This window comes from Puma concolor, chromosome A3 (genome assembly GCF_028749965.1).
Source record: "Puma concolor isolate L17-30 chromosome A3, mPumCon1.1.hap2, whole genome shotgun sequence".
Taxonomy (NCBI): Eukaryota; Metazoa; Chordata; class Mammalia; order Carnivora; family Felidae; genus Puma; species Puma concolor.
The window spans coordinates 50,238,710-50,257,774 of NC_141669.1; the positions used below are offsets into that span (position 1 = coordinate 50,238,710).

Genomic DNA, 19,065 nt, shown 5'->3' on the forward strand with positions numbered 1-19,065 from the left:
CCTCTTCGTGTCAAGAGATGAGTGATATTAAGGAAGTATAACTGAACGAAAGACCAACAGCCACTGGACCCTAGCTTGGGTGTTCAGCTCAGCTTTGTGAAGAAACAGCTTGCAAAACTTCAAGTCCCAAGATGCCTTTCACTAACAAGTACAATATACATTGTAGAGTACACATGCTCAGTGTGGTGTCTGGAACCTGTTTTCCTTATAGGCTTCTGGCAGGTTAAATAAGGTGGAGCAAATGGCCCCACCCCAAAACCAGTCTAGGGTTCCCATTTAAGCCCAGCCCCAGGGTGGAGCCGGAATTTACCTTTGTACTTCACTCTGGTCTGGGTTGGTGGTGACTGGCTGGGTGGGTCCAGAACTGGCTGCCATCCTGACACGTCTCAAGAGCTGCAAGCAGGTTTGAATCCAGGATCCTTGTGGCCCTGTCGCCGCACCCCCCCCCCCCACCCCAATTCTTGTCCCCTTCTTCTTATTCTCTATCCTTTTTCTCTCGGAGCCTTCCCACAGGATACCACAATTCCTGCTGCCCTGGAGGCCCCCTATGTTAGTCACAGGATTTTTACTACCTGACTACAGGTTAATAGTCCGCTTGTGATAGTACCTCACTTTCAGACTCCGGTCTCCGCGGTTTTGTAGCAGGCAAGAAATGCTGGGAAGGATGGACCCCAGTGCAGTATCACCTGAGGGTACAGGTTAGGGATCAAGGGTGGGAAGATGGTGTAACTCATTTCATACGAAGCCTTAATCACTGCCCTGCCTTCTGTAGGTACTGCCAGTCAGCCAACATGGCCTCTCAGCTTCTTGGGCTGGCAGAAGAGTCTGGCCCAAGCCCCAGGGAGTCTGAATTGGCTGTGAACCCCTTTGACGGGCTCCCATTCTCTTCCCGCTACTACGAGCTTCTTGAGCAGCGCCGGGCCTTACCCATCTGGGCTGCTCGCTTTATCTTCATGGAGCAATTGGAGAGTAGCCCCTCGGGAGTGGTGTTGGTGTCTGGAGAGCCTGGCTCTGGCAAGAGCACCCAGGTTGGGGGAGATTCTGGGAGTAGAAAAAGGGAGGGGCTAGAGAACTGGTCCTGCCACAGGCGAAGTGGGGGTTGGGCTGCATGGGGTTATTGGGGAGGTGGTCAAAGGGAGACCAGTTAGACTGACCCCAGGATGGCTGGTGAAAGACCAGGGAACTCCCCAAATGAAAGTGGCCACAGCGCCCCAGCACTTCTGACTGAAGTCCTGCATCTTGCTGATTGGTTGTCCTTCCTGTCCCTACCCCAGATCCCTCAATGGTGCGCAGAGTTTGCATTGGCCAGGGGTTTCCAGGAAGGCCAAGTAACTGTCACTCAGCCCCACCCTCTGGCAGCCCTGAGCCTGGCCCTGCGGGTTGCCGATGAGATGGACCTAACCCTGGGTCATGAGGTTGGATACAGCATTCCCCAGGAAGACTGCACTGGGCCGGACACCCTGCTCAGGTGAGGCCTCTTGCAGGCCTGACCCAAATCTAATTCCCCTCACCCAGTAGAAACAAGCCCAGTCCTCTGACATCTCACCATACACTCCCTCAGCCTAGTTCACCCTTTAAATCATGCATGACACAATGCTGAATGAAGCCCTTAACCCCAGCCAAGGACCTCGGACACTCAACCTCACCCTCATCATGAGTCCCACTCTCCCAACTGGAGTACACCTTGTGAACAAAATGTCATCAGTGGGGTTGTGGGTCTCAATACAGGTTCACGGTCTTTTTCTGACCTTATAATCAAAAGCCTAGCCCCCTCCCCCAACAGGAAGTCACTCCCCTGGACTCCTGGAGCTGGTCACTGCCCACACTGACTCCTCCCACTGCCAATGTCAACAGGTTTTGCTGGGACAGGCTGCTTCTACAGGAGGTGGCCTCAACCCGGGGCACAGGAGCCTGGGGCGTGCTGGTGCTGGATGAGGCTCAGGAGCGGTCAGTGGCCTCGGATTTGCTCCAGGGGCTACTGCGAAATGCCAGCCTGGGAAACCTTCCAGGGGACTCAAGAGTGGTTGTGGTTACTGACCCTGCCCTTGAACCTAAGCTCCAAGCCTTCTGGGGCAATCCTCCTATTGTGCGTGTACCCAGAGGGCCTGGTGCGTGTCCCACTCCTGTATACAGGGACACTGTCCCTACTGATCGAGTGGAAGCTGCCTGCCAAGCTGTGATTGAATTGTGTACGAAGGAGACTCCAGGAGATGTGCTAGTATACCTGCCCAGTGAGGAGGTAAAAATGGGCTGCAGAAGGAGATTCACATGTATGCCGCCTTCCTTTCTGGGGGAGCAATGCTTGTTAGGAACATTGGAGTTATAGTATTTACTATGTTGGGGTCCTTAGGAAAAACTCAAGGACTTCAGGGTAAAGAGGTCTACCACCCCCTTCTTGAATCCATGTTAAGGCAGAGACTGTGGTTCAGTAAATTCCTGAAATTATAACACCCCCAACTTTATGAGTATGTGCATTTTTTCAGAGTGAAAGACCATAGCTTTCATCAGTTTTTCAAAAGGGTTTGTCACCCAAAAAGGTGAGAACTGCCTTAATGCCCCACCCTTCTCTTCAGGAAATTTTGCTGTGCTGTGAATCCTTGTCCAGGGAGGTGGGGCCCTTGGCTCTCAGAGGGCCTCCACCACGAGTGCTGCCCCTTCACCCAGGACATGGCCCAGCTGTTCAGGCTGCATACGAGGACATAGACTTGGGTGCCAGAAAGGTCGTGGTCACTCACTGGCTGGCTGACTTCTCCTTCTCCCTCCCTTCCATCCGACATGTCATTGACTCAGGACTGGAGCTTCGAAGTGTGAGTGAGAGAGATGAGGGGGATGAGGGGGCTAAAGATAGAAGTGGCCCGCTCTGATCTGTCTTGGCCTTGGTTGGGGGGCGGTGACAGGTGTACAATCCTCAGATCCGAGCAGAATCCCAAGTGTTGAGACCAATCAGCAAATGTCAGGCAGAGGCAAGAAGACTCCGGGCAAGAGGGGTCCTACCAGGTAAGAGTCTTTGCCCTTCTGAGATCAAACATGAAAAGTCACCACACACAAACTCTGAGAAATCTACGGTGGCCTTCTGTCCCAAATCTTTTCTCCCCTCAGGATCCTGCCTCTGCCTGTACCCTAAGTCCTTCCTAGAACTAGAGGCGCCCCCACTGCCCTCACCCAGGGTATGTGAGGAGAATCTGAGCCCCCTGGTGTTACTACTAAAGAGGAGACAGATTGCAGAGCCAGGGGAGTGTCACTTCCTGGACCGGCCTGGTGAGCACCCCTCCTGCCCAAGTCCTGCTGCCTGACCTCCAGGCTCTCCGGGCTCTCCAGGCTCTGAGACTTCCTGCCCTATAAGCCCTGTTTCCTCACCAGCTCCAGAAGCACTGATGCAGGCCCTAGAAGACTTAGACTATCTGGCAGCTCTGGATGATGATGGGAACCTGTCAGACCTGGGAGTCATCCTATCAGAGTTCCCCCTGCCCCCTGAGCTGGCCAAAGCCCTGCTGGCCTCCTGCGAGTTTGACTGTGTGGATGAGATGCTCACCCTGGCCGCCATGCTCACTGGTATAAATCACTTCTGTCTCTGGCTCTTGACACCACTTCAGTCCTTCCCAGCCCTTTCTGATGTTCTGGTGCTCCAAAGGCCAGCCCCATCTCCTATGCTTCCCTTACAGTGCCCAAAATCACAGCCTTAATCACTTACCCTTCTCCTGTCTCGTTAGCCTTTTCCCAATGCTGGTTCTTGCCTCCAACATGCTTAAATCTCTCCTATTATTACTAGAGCTCCACACCCCTCTCCCTCCACACTCTACTCCCCAGCAGCTATACAGAATAACCTCTGTCCCAGTCTGCCTAGTGTGTTCCTGCCCACTGCATCCCAGCCTTAGGCCCGTAGCAACCCTGACAAGTCTCAGCTCAGCAGTGACCTCCCACCCCACCCCCCAGGCCGAATCCACTAAACACTTCTGAGCCCTTCCTTGCTCCTTATGACCTTCTGACACTTGAAAATGCCGACCACTCCCACCTTGAAACTGCCCGCTCCCTAAGCCTCTGTGACCTGCTTCTCTGGGTGTTCATCCTACTTCTCTGGTCATTCCCTTCATCTCTTCCTGGGCTCCTTGTCCTCTGCTTACCCACGGTAAATTAGACCTCCGAGTTCCATCCTTTCCCCTTTTGCCTTCTCATTCCTTGAACTCTCCGAGCAAGTTCATGCACACCCATGGTCTTTAGTGCCATCTTTACACTTAAAATTTCCAAACCTTGTATCTCCCTGCCAATATCATTCTTCTGAATCTTAGATTTATATATCCAACTCCTGATGGACATTTCTACCACAATTGTCCACAGTATCCCAGCCCAGAGCTGAACTCAAGCACTTGCTTAAACTGTTCCCTCACCACCACCACAAAAGCATGCCATCGCCTCTGCAGCTCTACTGCCATCATTCTAGACTAATATTTCTCCGGGTTCTTTCATTTTTATCTCCTAAATGTGTGTGTTTTTTTTTAATTCATCTGTTTGTCTCCAAACTCACTATCGGTGCCAGTGTTAGATCCTCATCCCCACGGAGACTGGATTCCTTTAGCCTCCTAACTTGTCAAGTAAACTTCTTCAAACACGTGGACTCTCTTACTTCAAAACTCTTCTCCAACAGCTACTCTTTACCTTCCAGATAGAATATAAACTCATCAGCACAGCACATCCAACCTCTCATGACCTGGCACATACCTGCCTCTCCAGCTTTATCTGCTGCCACTGTGCCACACATGCCATTCTCTCTACCCTTACTAAGTGCTTGCAGTTCTCCAAACAGGCCACATTACTAACATCTGTGCCTTGCCATGCCCACAGTTCAGACTCTCTGCCCCTTTGCCACTGAGCTAATTCCTAACAAAACTTCAAACATTGGCCCACACACCTGTTGTGCTGATCAAGCTTGCTTATGTCTCCCACTAGACTCTAAACTACTTGAGGGCAGAGACTCTTTCATTATTTACGTTCACTGTGTAATAAAGTTTATAGCACCTAGAAGTTATCGATGTCTTTTGAATACATTTCCCAAAATGGCATTTTATACCTTTTCACCCTTCCTTCTATACTGCTATCCTCTCTCATTCCCCAAAATGACCTTCCTTGTTTCTGCCTCCAGCTGCCCCTGGGTTCACCCAGCCTCCACACTGTGCAGAAGAAGCTGCCTTGCGCCGAGCCCTGGAACACACAGATGGTGATCACAGTTCTTTGATCCAGGTGTACGAAGCCTTTATACAGAGTGAGTAGCCCACTCGGCATCTTCTTATAAAATCCCAGATTTTCCAAAGAGGGGAAGCAGTATGCAACCAGCTGGCAGATCTCTATGCCCAGGAGGAGGTGGCCCTTTGACCAAACTCTGGGTTCTCTTGGGGCTCTCTTTGTAGTTGTAGCTGTTCCCTTTCCTCTTTTAGGTGGAGCAGACAAAGCTTGGTGTCAGGCTCGGGGGCTAAACTGGGCAGCATTGTGCCAAGCCCGGAAACTTCGAGGTGAACTCCTAGAACTCATGCAACGAATTGAACTTCCCTTGTCCCAGCCAGCCTTTGGCTCTGAGCAGAATCGCAGAAACCTTCAGAAAGCACTGGTGTCAGGATACTTCCTTAAGGTTAGGGGAAAGAGTTGGGGTGAAGGTCATAAATGGAGCAGAAAGCAGAGGGATCAAAAATTGATATGCCGTCTCTGAAATCGGAGTCCAGATGATCATTCAAAGGATTTTTAAGAACCAGAAGAAATTTTTGAGGCATTGGAGTACAGGGGGCTATGGGAAATGCCATATGATAGGGACTCTAACACCTAGAGATGATGCTTTACTTTTAATACTCTCGCCACCCATCCTAATTCTTTCTCAACCCCCTTTTCTTTTTTCTGTTGTCTTCCTCTCCCCCCCCGCCCCCACCACTCACTCCCTCACTATCTTTGCTTTTCAATGAGGTGGCCCGAGACACAGATGGGACTGGAAATTACCTGCTCCTAACACATAAGCATGTGGCCCAGCTCTCCCCATACTGCTGCTACCGAAGCCGCCGGGCTCCAGCCAGACCTCCATCGTGGGTGCTTTACCACAATTTCTCCATTTCCAAAGACAACTGCCTTTCCATTGTTTCTGAGATTCAACCACAGATGTGAGTTCCCTGACACCCCTCCTACGTTGCCCATTCCCCTTCTAGGGGCCAAAATTATGGCTGGGGAGTTAGAGAGCCTTAAGGAGAGGAGGATATCTTAGTGGTTTGTAGTGACATATGATTTGAAGAGGCAGGGTTTGTGGACAGAATGGGAAGTTTAAGAATCTGTATTACAAAAAAAAAGAATCTGTATTACAAGAGAGGATACAGAAGTCATCTTCTGATTGTGACTCTCTCTGTCAGGCTGGTGGAATTGGCCCCTCCATACTTCCTTAGTAACTTGCCTCCCAGTGAGAGCAGAGACCTCTTGAACCAGCTGAGAGAAGAAATGGCAGATTCTTCAATAGAAAGTGAATCCCCCTCCACCCAAGAGTTTGGAGATGCCTGTGTCCTGCAGTGACTTGCCTAAGGAATGGAACTGAGCTCATCTCAAGGCATTAGATCCCCCTCAGGCTAGCACTAAGGCAGCCAGCCAGATTTAGAAGGCCAAAGGTTAGGGTCAAACGTAAATCCTGGAATCTGAGACTCAAGAAGTGGTGGACCAAGAGTGGAGGGAATTGGGAAAGCCACAGTATACATAAGGTTGGACCCTTTCCTTAGCCTTCTTCTATTTATTGGAGAGTGACTGACATGTCACCGCCAAGCCCCCAACTTATGCCAAACCCATCTTTGTGTGCTTCATTTTGGCCTATAAAAGTTCTTTTTCTATGTGTCAAGTTTGAGTTTTGTTCTGCAGCAGCATACACAACATCCATGAGTTAGAGATGACACAATATCATCCAACTCCCCCCACAATATCCTCTTGCCTGGTTCCGTCCTGTGGTCAAGACTTGGTGCTGTGACTGACCTAGCTGTCACTACCCTAGAACATGAGCAGTTTGACAACAGTTGGTCTCTGACCCTGCCCAAAGCTCACTTCCCTCTGTCTTACTGCTGCCTCTAGGGGAGGAAGAATGAGAGTGCTGTAAGAAATCAGACAAAAATCTTCCCTTTTTCACATACAACTTAGATCCTGCTCCTTCTTAAACCTCATGGCTGTTGCAACCATCCCCAAACTCTTAACTTTCCATCAATAAGCTTCCCAGCAGCCCCTGGCCCACTCACAAGCTAAAGTCTTTCTAACAACTTCAGGGACATCATGCTTTCCTTTCTTTCCAGCTGAGTGCTCATTCCCTTTTCTTCCTTTGAACTATTAACTTTGATATCCTCCATCATCTTGCACATTGTAAATGTGTTTGTAGAAATTGGTAGAAAGAAAGGTTTAATCCTTACAACTCTGCTTTTTTCTCCTCAGAGTGTCCTCCCCTTGGAGACTCTATCTGTTCTCATCATTCTATCTCCACGTCTGCATAGATGTCAACCAACCGCCCCCAAAAGCACTTTTCCAGAATGTATTCTCTTTAGGTCTGGCATTTAGTTTTGCCTGCAGAGTTATCTTGCTCCAGTCTTTTCATTCCTCTTTATTATCCACAACACCATTGATCTCCTGGTCCTCTACATTTCCAACCTTGGAATTATCTTTGATTCTTCTCAGATATCCCTACTTATTTGCCAAATTCTGCTCACCCTAACTCCACAGGGCCCATTAATTTTATCCACTGCTCCCCCCTCTCCCCTCTCTGTCCCCATAGGACACCAGAGCCAGATTAGTGACTGTGTCTTTCATGGGGTGTATAAGCATCCGTCTTGCCTGCCGCCCAGGCACGTTGTGAGGCTCAAGGAGGAGGACGGAGTCAGCGGGTTGAACACACACGACAACATGAGGTTCAAAGTCAGGAAGGTATCCTTGGCGATTATTTTACAGTTGAAGAATGAGATGCCCAGTGTGGATAACCCTCTGGTTCCTGTCACAGTCAGTCAGACTCTCACCCTCCAGCACCTCCTCCGTTATACCACTGTCATTGGTGTCTTCTTTCCTTCCATCACACCTTTGGTACAGGCCCAGGCAGTGCGTGCGAGCTGCCGCCGTCCCATCCCAGCACCACCTTGAGCTTGCCCTGTGGGTCCAGAACCCCAGCACTAACCCACCCTCGGAAGAATCCGTAGTCCTCAGGAGAGCAGCTCCCATTGGCCAGCCCTCCCCCTCCCCTCACCTCATTGGCTACCATACTGCAGGTCCCGCCTTCTCGGCTGCTCGGATTCCAGCTGGGGTGCAACCACAGTTGACTGGGAAATGGCGGGAAAGGCCACGTCTAAGCACGGTGCTACCGTGCAACGCTAGCCTGGGAGCCGGCAGTGGCCCAGGAGCCCTCGACGATAGCCTCGAAGCCAGCCCTTCCTCACAAGCTCCGCTACCACAGAGCCACGGCATGGTCAGCCGCGCGCTCCGTGGCCCTGAGCCCGGCGCTCCACACGGCGCCTCGGTCCGGAAAAGAGCGCTCGGCGGGTTGGGCAGGCGTCGCTCACACCACCGAGGCGAGCCCAGACACGGAAGCCACCTTGTTGTCCTCGGCCCAGGGCTGTAGGTTCTGCAGCGCAAAGAGCGACGAGTTGTGCAAGCAGAGTGGGTCGGGGGGCAGCGGCGGCCGCAGAGGCCGGGGTAGGGCGTCCTGCTGCAGGTGCAGGAGCAGCCGGCCCGCGCGGTGCCGCTCCGCCTCGCGTTCCTCCGCCGTCTGGCGCCTGTGAAAGTCGAGTCGCGGTGTCAGGCCAGCCCTCGCCCACCCCGCGCCTCGTCGTCACCGCCGGGCCCGAGGTGCCTCACCCGCCCCGCGCCTCACCGCCACTTTGACGCCACCCGCCAGCCGTCGCGCGCCCCACGCCTCACCGCCACTTGGTGCGCCGGTTCTGGAACCAAGTCTTGACCTGTGCGTCGGTCATGCGCAGGGCCTTGGCCAGCGCTGCCCTCTCGGCCGAGGCCAAGTACTTCTGGCGCAGGAAGCGCCGCTCCAGCTCCAGCACCTGCGAACGGGAGAAGGACGTGCGCGGCTTCTTCCGCTTCGGAGGGGTCCGGTTTTGGTAGGGGTGGCCTATGCGGCGCGTCCCGGGGAAGGGCGAGAGTGCGGCTACAGGGAGGAAGAAAGAACAGGGCAAGGTTTTCAGGGCAGCCCTTCCAGGTGCCCCAGGCTCGGCCTCGCATCAGCAAAGGCCTCCAGACAAGAAAGGGCCTCGGAAGAAATGGCCCTCCCCCTCTGCTAAGGAAGAGACGGCCCCCGGAACTTCATCCTTCCCTCCCCTCAGTGTGGACTGTGGCCTGCAAAGGAGGGCGCGGGCATCGACGGCAGCTCCTACCCCATCGTCTCTCTTAAGCAGCTCGACCACGAGACACAAATTGGGGAAGGATCGCCTGGGTTGATCCGGGCGGGGAGCGTACGGGGAAGTTGAGTTGGAGCAGGACGATCAAAGATGAGGAAAGGGGGTCAGTGTGGGGCAAGACGCTGGAGGGTCGGGCAACCTCACCCGTGAGCCGGTCCTTGGCAAAGCGGCGGCCGCTGTCCATCCAAGGGAAGGTGAGTCCCGCTAGGCCCCCGGCTCCGCCCAAGCCAGAGGGTCCAGGCACCGCAGGGGCACCTCCCGCAGGCGGCGGCACCGGCAGCGGACGATGCGCCGGGACGCGGATCACGCCACCTGGGCCCATGCCGGAGCTGCCAGGTAGGGGGGCCAGCGATCCCGCGGGGCCGTAGCTTGAGGTTCCGTGAAATCCACCCGAGAACGCCACACTCTCCCCATGGCCCTGGCCCGACCGACCGGGGCCTAGGCTGCTCCCGGGGGGTTCCGGGCAGCTCAGGATCTGGTCGATGCCAAAGCTGATTGGCTCGTGGTGCGGGAGGTTGTGCGAGGCCAGGACCGCCGGCTCCATGGGTCCGGGTCAAGGAGGACCGCAGGAGGTTTGGCGGTTGGGGAGGGCGCCCCAGGCAACTCTGGGAGCCCAGCCGCGGAGCGCTGGGGGCGACGGCCTCAGGGGCCCGCGGAGCTGGCCGCGGTGGGTCCCCGGGCCCCCCGGGAAATCTTCATGCCTGTGCACGGGGAGTAGCCGCGCCCGTGCCGGCCTCTGCCGGGCGTCGGCGCAGGGACTCGCATCCCGGGGGAGCGCGACCGGCGGGGGCCCCAGGAGTGCCCTTGCTGTCTCTGAAGCTCAGATGGACGCTAGGGTGCCGGGGCCTCTGCCCGAGTGCAGGGTGGAGAGGGTTGGCCGGCTGGGGCTGGGGCAGTGACTGACAGATCAGCACTGGGTGGGCAGTGGGGGCTGGGGGTAGGGCAGGGGCGGGGCCGGACCCGTTAAAGGGAAAGAGACGCCTGTTTGTGCGAAACACGGGGAAGAGTGGCGGGCGGGTATGGTGGGGGTAAGGGGGGAGGTGGCAAGGGTGTTAGGAACCAGGCTCAGCACGGGAGGGGCCAGAGCTTGGGCCGCTGCCCGCTGAGTCAGCCGAGATGCGCACAGCAACTCCATCCTCACCGGCCTCCGCCTTGGGCCTCCTGGGCCTCACCGGCTTCCTCGCAGGTGCCTCCTCCCACAGCCCCCACTCTTCGTCTCGCGATGGGTCCTGCCTGCCAACTCCCGGATTCGTTGTGGCCCCCGCCTAAGTGCCCTCGAAGACCAAATCTCGTTGTGGCTTCCTGGCTGCGATGGGAAGCGGTTGGGGAACAGCGCCGACGAGTTGGAGGCCCGGGAAGAGGACAGGTGTGGGAAGGGAGTGGCAGGGTGCGTCTGGGGGGCTAGGGCGGGCAACAACCACTCTGGGCCAGCTATCCTGGTGCACCTCCCGGCCTCTCCCATAGGGCCCCTACCTCCTTTCGGGAGCGCCAGCAATTGGTGCCCTGTGTTTCTTAGAATTTCGATTTTCTGAAATCGATGTAGAGCGGACCATTGGCCCAAGCCGGGCCAACTCCGGCCGGTGAGAGCTTGGGGCTGGCGTTCCGCCCCGGACAGGGGACCACCAATGCGGGACTCTGCCCCTCCACTAGGCGCCTAGGAAGTCTATTCTCACACACTTCTCCCCTCCCTCCTCAAAGTCAGGAGGACAAAATCGCCACAGGCGACACATGAGTCCTCACCGAAGCCTTCGGGGGGGATCAGCCGCCTCATTTCCCACAGACGCTACAACCCACCCAAGCCCTAGAAACTGTGCCTGGAGTGTGTCAGAGAAGGGAGGTGGGGAAAAACTGAAGCCGCTTGGTGACCTTATGACCTCTGGCCGCGGACCCAAGAGCTGGGAGTGTGTGAACTCTGCGTCCTTCCCGGGATGGGACCCGGGCCCGGCGGGCCCCCGCGTCGTAGACCCGCCCCCGCCGCCGCCCGGCCCGGTGCAGGCCGCCATAATCGGGTTAGCTGGGTCGGAATTACATTACCTTCCCCGGCCCGCCCCGGCCCCGGGGGGGCCCTGGCGCCTCCGAGCCGGTGAGACTGGGCGCAAGGAGGGGGGTGTTCCTACCATTCTGCGGCGGGTGGGCACCGATGAGCCGCTTGGTCTGCCTTGGACACGTGGTGGCCAAAGGACCCCGCCCTGCTGTGCCAGCCCTAGCCCCTAGACTCCAGCCCACTCTGGATGCTCCACTCCAGGCTCCAGGCTGCCGGTTACCCGTATAAGCCGAAATGCCTTCTAAGTCTAGTAAACGGGCTTCCCTGAGAGCACGGATCTTTCAGTTGATTCTCCAGGATCTCCTGGTAAAAGACTCTGCCCCTCCTTTCTCCCTAGCAGATGGGCTGCAGCCCAGTGCCTGAGGCAGGATAAGGGGTCTTTTCTCTCCAGGGAATTAGGAATGATATTTGGGCATCTGGGCAGGAAGATAAAGAAGAGAAAAAAGGGAGTGGATTTTCCCCCACTAAAGCCACCAGGCCCTGGTGTTCTCAGGAGCCTCAATCTGAAGGGAGTGGACCATGGCGGGAGGCAGGCAGTTGGCATTAATAATATGTAACATCCTCCCCCAATTTCTTGTCTACTTCCACTATGCAGTTTCTTCAGTCCTTTCCCCACCCTGCCAACAGCCCCTTCTGAAAGGTGGGCAGAGGATCCTGCCAATTTGACAGCTGTGTTGTTATCTTAGTGGAAAAGACAGCCATTATCACCTCCCCTAGCACCCTTTGTCAGCAGTAGAGAGATGGGGCAACTAGGGAGTATGAAAGTTCTGCTGTCCAGGGAAAACCACCGAGACAGCTTGGGCTGGATCCCCTGAACGAAAACAGAGAGCCTAGGGAGCCAGCAAAGTAAATAAAGACTCTGAGAGGAACTGGCCTGCAGGTTAGGAATCTGGCAGTCCCTTTACCCACTCTAGGGGGTGGGCCTCTGAGGAAAGGGTGGGCACTAATGTGTCTACAATCAAGCTGAATAAATCCTTCTTGAATGAATCAATCAGAGAGGAGGAGGCAACATCGTGCAGACCTGTATACCTGCTGACTGTTCATCCTGCCTTTTGAGGTCAGCACAGATGGCACTGCCTCCCAGAGATGGCCCAACCGAGTCTTGGGCAGGGGAATGGTCACCAACCCAGTAATATATACATATCTTCTGGGGAGTTACAAAAAAAAAAAAAAATTACTGCCTCACTTCAGAAACAATGGGTATCCAATTCTGTCAGCCACAGTCCTAGGAATTTCTCTGCTTGCCTCCACCTCTCTGATCCCAATTCTCTGGGAAAAGTGGTTCCTTTGAGTTTATATCTAGGATGGAGGCCCTGAGGTCAGAACTCCCACCTCCCATACACACTGCTTTGCATCCATCTCCCCATGTCCTACATGCATGCAGGCGGTCCCTAATTCTTCAAGTTGTCAGGCCTTTAAGCTTGCAGCTTCACAGGAAGAGGCACATTCTCAGCCTGTGCCTTTCCTTCCTTTCCGCTTTTTGTGCAGTGTCTTTCCCAGGAGATGGTCCCCACTCCTGTATCATCATTTCTGTCATTAGCTTAGTCCTTCCTACCCCCTGCTGTCTTAGGTCTCTTTTATCTGTACAAGAGAGATTTTTATCTCCAAGAGAGATTCTGTTTTTCTTTTCCCTTGTCCACCCCACCACATACCCACTGCCTCCACTTCCTCACCATTTCTTTAAAAATTTTTTTTTTTACTGGGGCGCCTGGGTGGCGCAGTCGGTTAAGCGTCCGACTTCAGCCAGGTCACGATCTCGCGGTCCGTGGGTTCGAGCCCCGCGTCAGGCTCTGGGCTGATGGCTCAGAGCCTGGAGCCTGTTTCCGATTCTGTGTCTCCCTCTCTCTCTGCCCCTCCCCCGTTCATGCTCTGTCTCTCTCTGTCCCAAAAATAAATAAACGTTGAAAAAAAAATTAAAAAAAAATTTTTTTTACTTATTTTAAAACTAATCTGTGTGCTCAACGTGGGGCCCGAACTTACAACCCCAATATCAAGAGTCACATGTTCTACCATCAACTGACCCAGCCAGGCACCCCCTCATCATTTATTCTTTTAACTCATCACAACCTGGTTTCACTACACTCTTTTTCAAAGAGCTCCTATGTCCCTATTGAGGACTTCTCTGACATGTTTCACTCTCTGGCTCACCAACTGTTTCTTGAAATGTCCCTTTTGGTTTATGTAATATTGTCTTAGTCTACTTCTCTAGATTTTCATAATCAATGCTTATGTTTTTTCTCTACTGACTTTGGTTTTTCCACTGAAGACTGGGCATTCTCAGATCTCTGACTTCAGCTTTCCCTCTCTCTACATCTGCTCAGGTTTCACCCATTCTAACAGTCCCACCTATTATATCCACCCAGAAGACTCAGAGATCTCCATCCTTGGCTCTGACACTTGTTGTGTTCCAGCCTTTCTGTCCTAACCTTCTGGCCAGTTCTGCTTGCCTTTGCTGCAGCCACCTTAAAGTCCACCAGGCTGGGGGACATGCTCCCCTTGCAAGCTCCCCGCTCACTCCCTCCTATAATGCTTTCTTTTGAAATATTTCAGATATAGCCCTTCCTTTCCATTTCCACTGATAAAACCCTAATCTAGGCCATCATCACCACCACCTATATCCATTCATTTGTTAATCTAGAAAATTTTGATTGAACACCTACCATGCACCAGACACTGGAGATATAGCTGCAGACATAACAGAAAAAAAAAAAAATCCTGCCACAACAAGGCTTATGTTCTAATGGGGGAGGCAGGTAAAACAAAAGACAATATATATTGAATAACAATAAATGCTAAGAAGAAGAAGAAAAAAAAGCAAAGAAAGGGGAGGAGTGAAAGGGTGGGGGTTGTGATTTATCTAAAGTGATCACAGAAGGCCTCACAGAGTAAAGACCTGGAAGAAAGGAGCCATTTGGACATCTGAGCATTTCAAGTTGGGGATAATGCAAGTATATCTTGGTGTTATCTGTGCAACAAACAGTGAGGGGTCCAGCATGGCTGGAGAGACTGAGTGATTTGGAGAGACCATGCAAAGCCTTGAAGGATTGTAAGGACTTGGGCTTTTATTCTGAAAAAGAAAGCTATTGGAATTTTAAGGAAAAGACACCTGATTTTTTAGTTTTATTTTTAACAGGTTTCTTAGGGTAAAAGTAACATACAATAAACTGCACATATTTAAAGTGTACAAAAGTGTATGTATACACACATGAAACCACCACAGATAATAAACATATCCATCAACTCAAAAACTTAACTTATATCCTTTTTTATTCATATGGAAACGTGGAAGCAAGGAAAGCAGGCAAGAAGCCACTGCAATCAATCATCCAGAGGACAGATGATGGTATCTTGGACCAGGGAGGTAAGCAGTGGACGTAGTGAGAAGGGGTTAATTAAAAAATCACTAATCTCATCACTTTTTGCTGCTTTATCCACTCCAATTTACTAGAAGATAAATGAGCAAAATATTTCTTTCATAGAATAATTCCCTCCCTTCAAAAAAAAAGGTCTGCTAGCTCCCTATTGCCCTCAGGCTAAAGTCCCAGCTCCATTAGGCCCTGTTTCTATCACTACTCCCACATCCACACCTCTGCCTCTTTCCTATCCCTCTCCCTGGTCAATCCCTTCGAATCTGCCTTTCTTTTCTATTTCCACCACACTTCTTATCCAGGCACCCCACCCCCATTCTCTGAACTGTGACCACCCAAAGTCCCACTTCTTCCAGAAAGCCTTTGGTGGTCTCCATTGGGGTCTCTCCCTTGATTCTCCAACTGCACTTGACGCTAATACTTCACAGTAAACTTATCCTTGGTTTTTAATCCCACTGGAAGTACCTAAGGATGGCAGTGCACACGGTCTAGAGCTCCTGCGTCCTCTCCAAGTACGGGACTGGGCCTATGCTACTGCAGGCGCTCGCTGCTTCAGGGTGTCTATGTGCGGTAGTGTCCTAGTCCTCCTCCCCTCCTCCTTCGGCATCTGCTCTGCATTAGTCTGTCCCAGGCCTCCGCAGGCGCCGATGATTGAATCATCATCATTAACCAGGGTCTGCCCCCCCCCCCACTCGCCGCCACCACAAGCCCCGGCGGCAGGGGAGGATGGGGGGGGGGGGGCGGGCGAGGGACGGAATAAGATCACTACCAAGTCCCTGGGGGTCCCTCCCTCCCCGCCACCCTCTCCGCAAAGCCCCGAGACTCCGCAAAGCCCCGAGAAAATCCCGCCGGGAGCCGGGAGAAGGCCTGCCATCCAGATGAAGCTCCGTAACGCGTACGCGTCAGCCGACGAGGGCGACTTTATGAGGAGAGGACCCGGGAGGGGCTTCTTTAGCGGGGTCGTGGTCACAGGAGATAGACGACCCTAAGCGGCGGCTGGCAGAGACCGCCGGGCCCTTTGGGGTAGAAGGGGATAGTCTTTTCAGGCTCCAAAAGTTAGTCCCGCGGTCGAGTAGGGTCTATTATGATGATTACTACAAGAGGTCAATGAGATAGGACCCCCTCCCCACGCCCCCCCACTCCCTAATTACGGATTGAGGAGGGGGAGGGGCCAGTGAGGCTCAGGTGAGCACACGGGGAGAAAGGGACATGGGCGGGGCCTTACAGAGGGTCAACGAATCCGAAAAGACCTAAGCCCTCGTTGCTGGGCGACAAGTCCCGCCCCGCAGGCGGCACCGGAAGTGGCAGGCCGGGATCAGCCTTTAAGATGGCGTCTCCTCAGGGGGGCCAGATTGCGATCGCGATGAGGCTTCGGAACCAGCTCCAGTCAGTGTACAAGATGGACCCGCTACGGAACGAGGTGCAGGGGCGGCGGGGTTACTGCTGTGGTCGGCTAGCGGTGCGAACTGGGGCCGGCTAGAGGACGGGCGGTGGCTGGCCCGGCGCCCAGTGCGCCTGCGCAGAGACAGGGTGCCCAATGCGCCTGCGCGATTGCGATCGGGTTGCCAAACTCCGAGCTAGGACGCTTGCGCATTGTGCCGCCCACGTCGTGTAGTCTCCCCTGGGAAAGGAAGGTCGGGCGAGTCCACGGGAAGGGAGCCCCCGCTGTGCGCGGAGCCCCCTGCTGGGCGGAGGGGGAGTGTCAGCTCCCGGGAGCTAATCCCTTGCGGATCGTGCAGGGTGCGAGGCTTGGCCTTGGAGTGTGATGAAAGAGGCATTTTCGCAGCTGGGAAGGCGTATGATTTGGCGTTGGAGGGAATGGTTGGTGACGGGCGGTGTGTCCGCAGGAGGAGGTCCGAGTAAAGATCAAAGACCTGAATGAACACATCGTCTGCTGTCTGTGCGCCGGCTACTTCGTGGATGCCACCACCATCACAGAGTGTCTTCATACTTGTGAGTGCCCTGGACTCTGTCTGGTCCTTCAGGCCCTAGTCTCCACCAAGCTAGTTGCCAGTGAATCCCATTCCCAGAGAGACTAAGAGTCTGCTTTTTCCTTCCTGCAGTCTGCAAGAGTTGTATTGTGAAGTATCTCCAAACCAGTAAGTACTGCCCCATGTGCAACATCAAGATCCACGAGACACAGCCACTGCTCAACCTCAAACTGGACCGGGTCATGCAGGACATCGTGTACAAGCTAGTGCCTGGCTTACAAGACAGTGAGTGACCAACCTCACTTTGAGGGGTCTCTGGAGGACTGATGCTGGGTGGCAGCTTGAGATGACAAAGGCTTTGGTGGGAATCATGTAGGTAAAGAGGTTGACAGCCCGAGAGGGACAAAGTATGAGGGAGGGCTAATATTTACTTCCCACATCCCCCCTCCCTTCTAGGTGAAGAGAAACGGATTCGAGAATTCTACCAGTCCCGAGGCTTGGACCGGGTCACCCAGCCCAGTGGGGAAGGTATGTCCCTTGGCAGCAGGAGGGTAAGGTAAACCCCCCAGAGCATTTCTCCTGCCCAGTTTTTCTCTCTGGGGAAAAAGGAGTATGGAATCTGTGCCACTCTCCTCACTACTCTTTCTTAGAGCCAGCCCTGAGCAACCTCGGCCTCCCTTTCAGCAGCTTCGACCACTCTAAAGCCCACTACTATCGATATGATGAGCAGCTGAGTCTATGCCTGGAGCGCCTGAGGTAAGGGTCAGGTCATGAATTGTCTGATGTGACAATGTCAGTGACCCAAAACCTGGGAGGGGCTTGGTGAGAGGGTAAGCAGTGACCCAAAACCTGGGAGGGGCTTAGGTGAGAGGGTGAGCAGTGAGGGGGAGTATCTCTTCCCTTGAAGAGAGTATACCATGGCTCTTGGTGAGGGACAGGGGGAAAGATAGGGCTCCTAACCTGTGTCTGTTTCCCTCCTAGTTCTGGGAAGGACAAGAATAAAAGCATCCTGCAGGTGAGAGGGGCTGAGGGGAGGGCCTCTCTGAGGACTCACCTCCCCATTGCCCCTCCCTCACACACCTTGTCCTCTTGCCTTCCCTTCCTATCCCCAGAACAAATATGTTCGATGTTCTGTTAGAGCTGAAGTTCGTCATCTCCGAAGGGTCCTATGTCACCGCTTAATGCTAAATCCCCAGCATGTGAGTATTCCCACAGCCAGTGTTTGGGGGAAAGGGAGGAGCTCAAAGGGAGTTCACAGAGTCTGTAGTGGACCAGGGCAGTTCTTGACCTGCATGAGACAGGGGTTTCTAAAACTGTCCCCATCTCCCTCCTAGGTACAGCTCCTTTTTGACAATGAAGTTCTCCCAGATCACATGACCATGAAGCAGATATGGCTCTCCCGCTGGTTCGGCAAGGTGAGCCAGGGCCGAGGCAGTCCTCAGGGCAGGGATGTGCTGAGGGGGCCTTTTGAGTAAGAATGCTCCCACCGACTGCTTCTTCTGCTTGTTTTCTCCTTAGCCATCCCCTTTGCTTTTACAATACAGTGTGAAAGAGAAGAGGAGGTAGGGGCCAAGCCCCCACCACATCCCTGTCCCTTTCCCTCCCCAGATATTTATGTGAAATTAACTGCGGCTTTATTTTTTGAAATAAAAACTTTAAAAAAGCATCTTTTCTCTTCCTTCCACCTATGCGTGCTTTGTTCTGTGTCCTGCTTCCCTTAGAAGTCCTCTGAGTTTCATCACGAAAGAGGGCCTCTCTCTGTCCCTTGCCCCTCAGTGAATTGCCAAAGGAGAAGGGTAGAGGACTCTATACATGTAAAATTCAGAAGGTGAGCTAAGTGGAACCAGGCTACCCATACCAGCTCTTGTGTGGGGTGTGTGTGTGTGTGCGCGTGTGTGTGTAAGTAGGGAAGGCTTTCTGGAGGGGAGCTGTCACTCTACTGGAGTGTTGCAGCATATGCTACAAACTTGAGTGGAGGTGTCTTGATTCAAGAGCAGGGCTAGGGTTGGACAGTGGCCACTGAAGGACTGAAGAAGAGTGCTATTTTAAAGGAAAAAAATCAAAGAATTGCACTATGGAAGGAATCGAAAAAAAAAAAATTGCGGGGTGGGACACAGGGAGAACAAGGGTGTTGAGTTGGAGACATGGTTGTCCTTCAGGTACCCGGACTAGGTGAAGCAAGGATGAGGAGAGGGAACTAGTGTCCAGCAGAGCAAAGGCAGCTTCAAGTAACAAGAGGGAAGCAGCAAGGCTGTTAACTCCCTTGATTAATTCAGCAAACATCCCTTTTTTATGGGAGCCCAGCCATGAGCCTTAGGCTCTGGAAACAAACT

General features: G+C 53.5%; 3 protein-coding genes and 1 long non-coding RNA gene across 5 annotated transcripts; 2 read left to right on the top strand and 2 right to left on the bottom strand.

Moving 5' to 3' along the window:
• Positions 1-33: 33 nt before the first annotated feature.
• DQX1 (DEAQ-box RNA dependent ATPase 1) lies at positions 34-6,853 on the top strand. Of its 2 annotated transcripts, XM_025932243.2 has the most exons (11): positions 34-1,028; positions 1,275-1,468; positions 1,855-2,239; positions 2,574-2,807; positions 2,898-2,997; positions 3,100-3,258; positions 3,361-3,552; positions 5,138-5,257; positions 5,430-5,620; positions 5,947-6,137; positions 6,381-6,853. In XM_025932243.2, exons 1-11 carry the CDS (start codon positions 792-794, stop codon positions 6,535-6,537), a joined length of 2,160 nt encoding a protein of 719 aa, XP_025788028.1. In that variant the 5' UTR covers positions 34-791; the 3' UTR covers positions 6,538-6,853. The 2 variants fall into 2 exon arrangements, with proteins under 2 accessions (XP_025788028.1, XP_086556895.1); XM_086700769.1 differs by lacking the exon at positions 6,381-6,853 and having other exon boundaries at positions 5,430-5,504; positions 5,947-6,127.
• Positions 6,854-7,568: 715 nt separating this feature from the next.
• On the bottom strand, positions 7,569-10,744 carry TLX2 (T cell leukemia homeobox 2). The gene is made up of 3 exons (XM_025932244.2): positions 9,534-10,744; positions 8,902-9,139; positions 7,569-8,756 (listed from the first exon to the last, which is right to left on the bottom strand). Exons 1-3 carry the CDS (start codon positions 9,931-9,933, stop codon positions 8,540-8,542), a joined length of 855 nt encoding a protein of 284 aa, XP_025788029.1. The 5' UTR covers positions 9,934-10,744; the 3' UTR covers positions 7,569-8,539.
• A 3,938-nt stretch (positions 10,745-14,682) lies between these two features.
• LOC147582431 (uncharacterized) lies at positions 14,683-16,165 on the bottom strand. Its single transcript, XR_015249097.1, has 2 exons — positions 16,027-16,165; positions 14,683-15,817 (listed from the first exon to the last, which is right to left on the bottom strand). It is a non-coding gene; the product is annotated as an uncharacterized LOC147582431 (long non-coding RNA).
• Positions 16,094-18,398, top strand: PCGF1 (polycomb group ring finger 1). Its single transcript, XM_025932265.2, has 9 exons — positions 16,094-16,221; positions 16,649-16,754; positions 16,865-17,017; positions 17,189-17,260; positions 17,383-17,488; positions 17,714-17,747; positions 17,845-17,931; positions 18,067-18,147; positions 18,251-18,398. Exons 1-9 carry the CDS (start codon positions 16,129-16,131, stop codon positions 18,296-18,298), a joined length of 780 nt encoding a protein of 259 aa, XP_025788050.1. The 5' UTR covers positions 16,094-16,128; the 3' UTR covers positions 18,299-18,398.
• Positions 18,399-19,065: the final 667 nt, after the last annotated feature.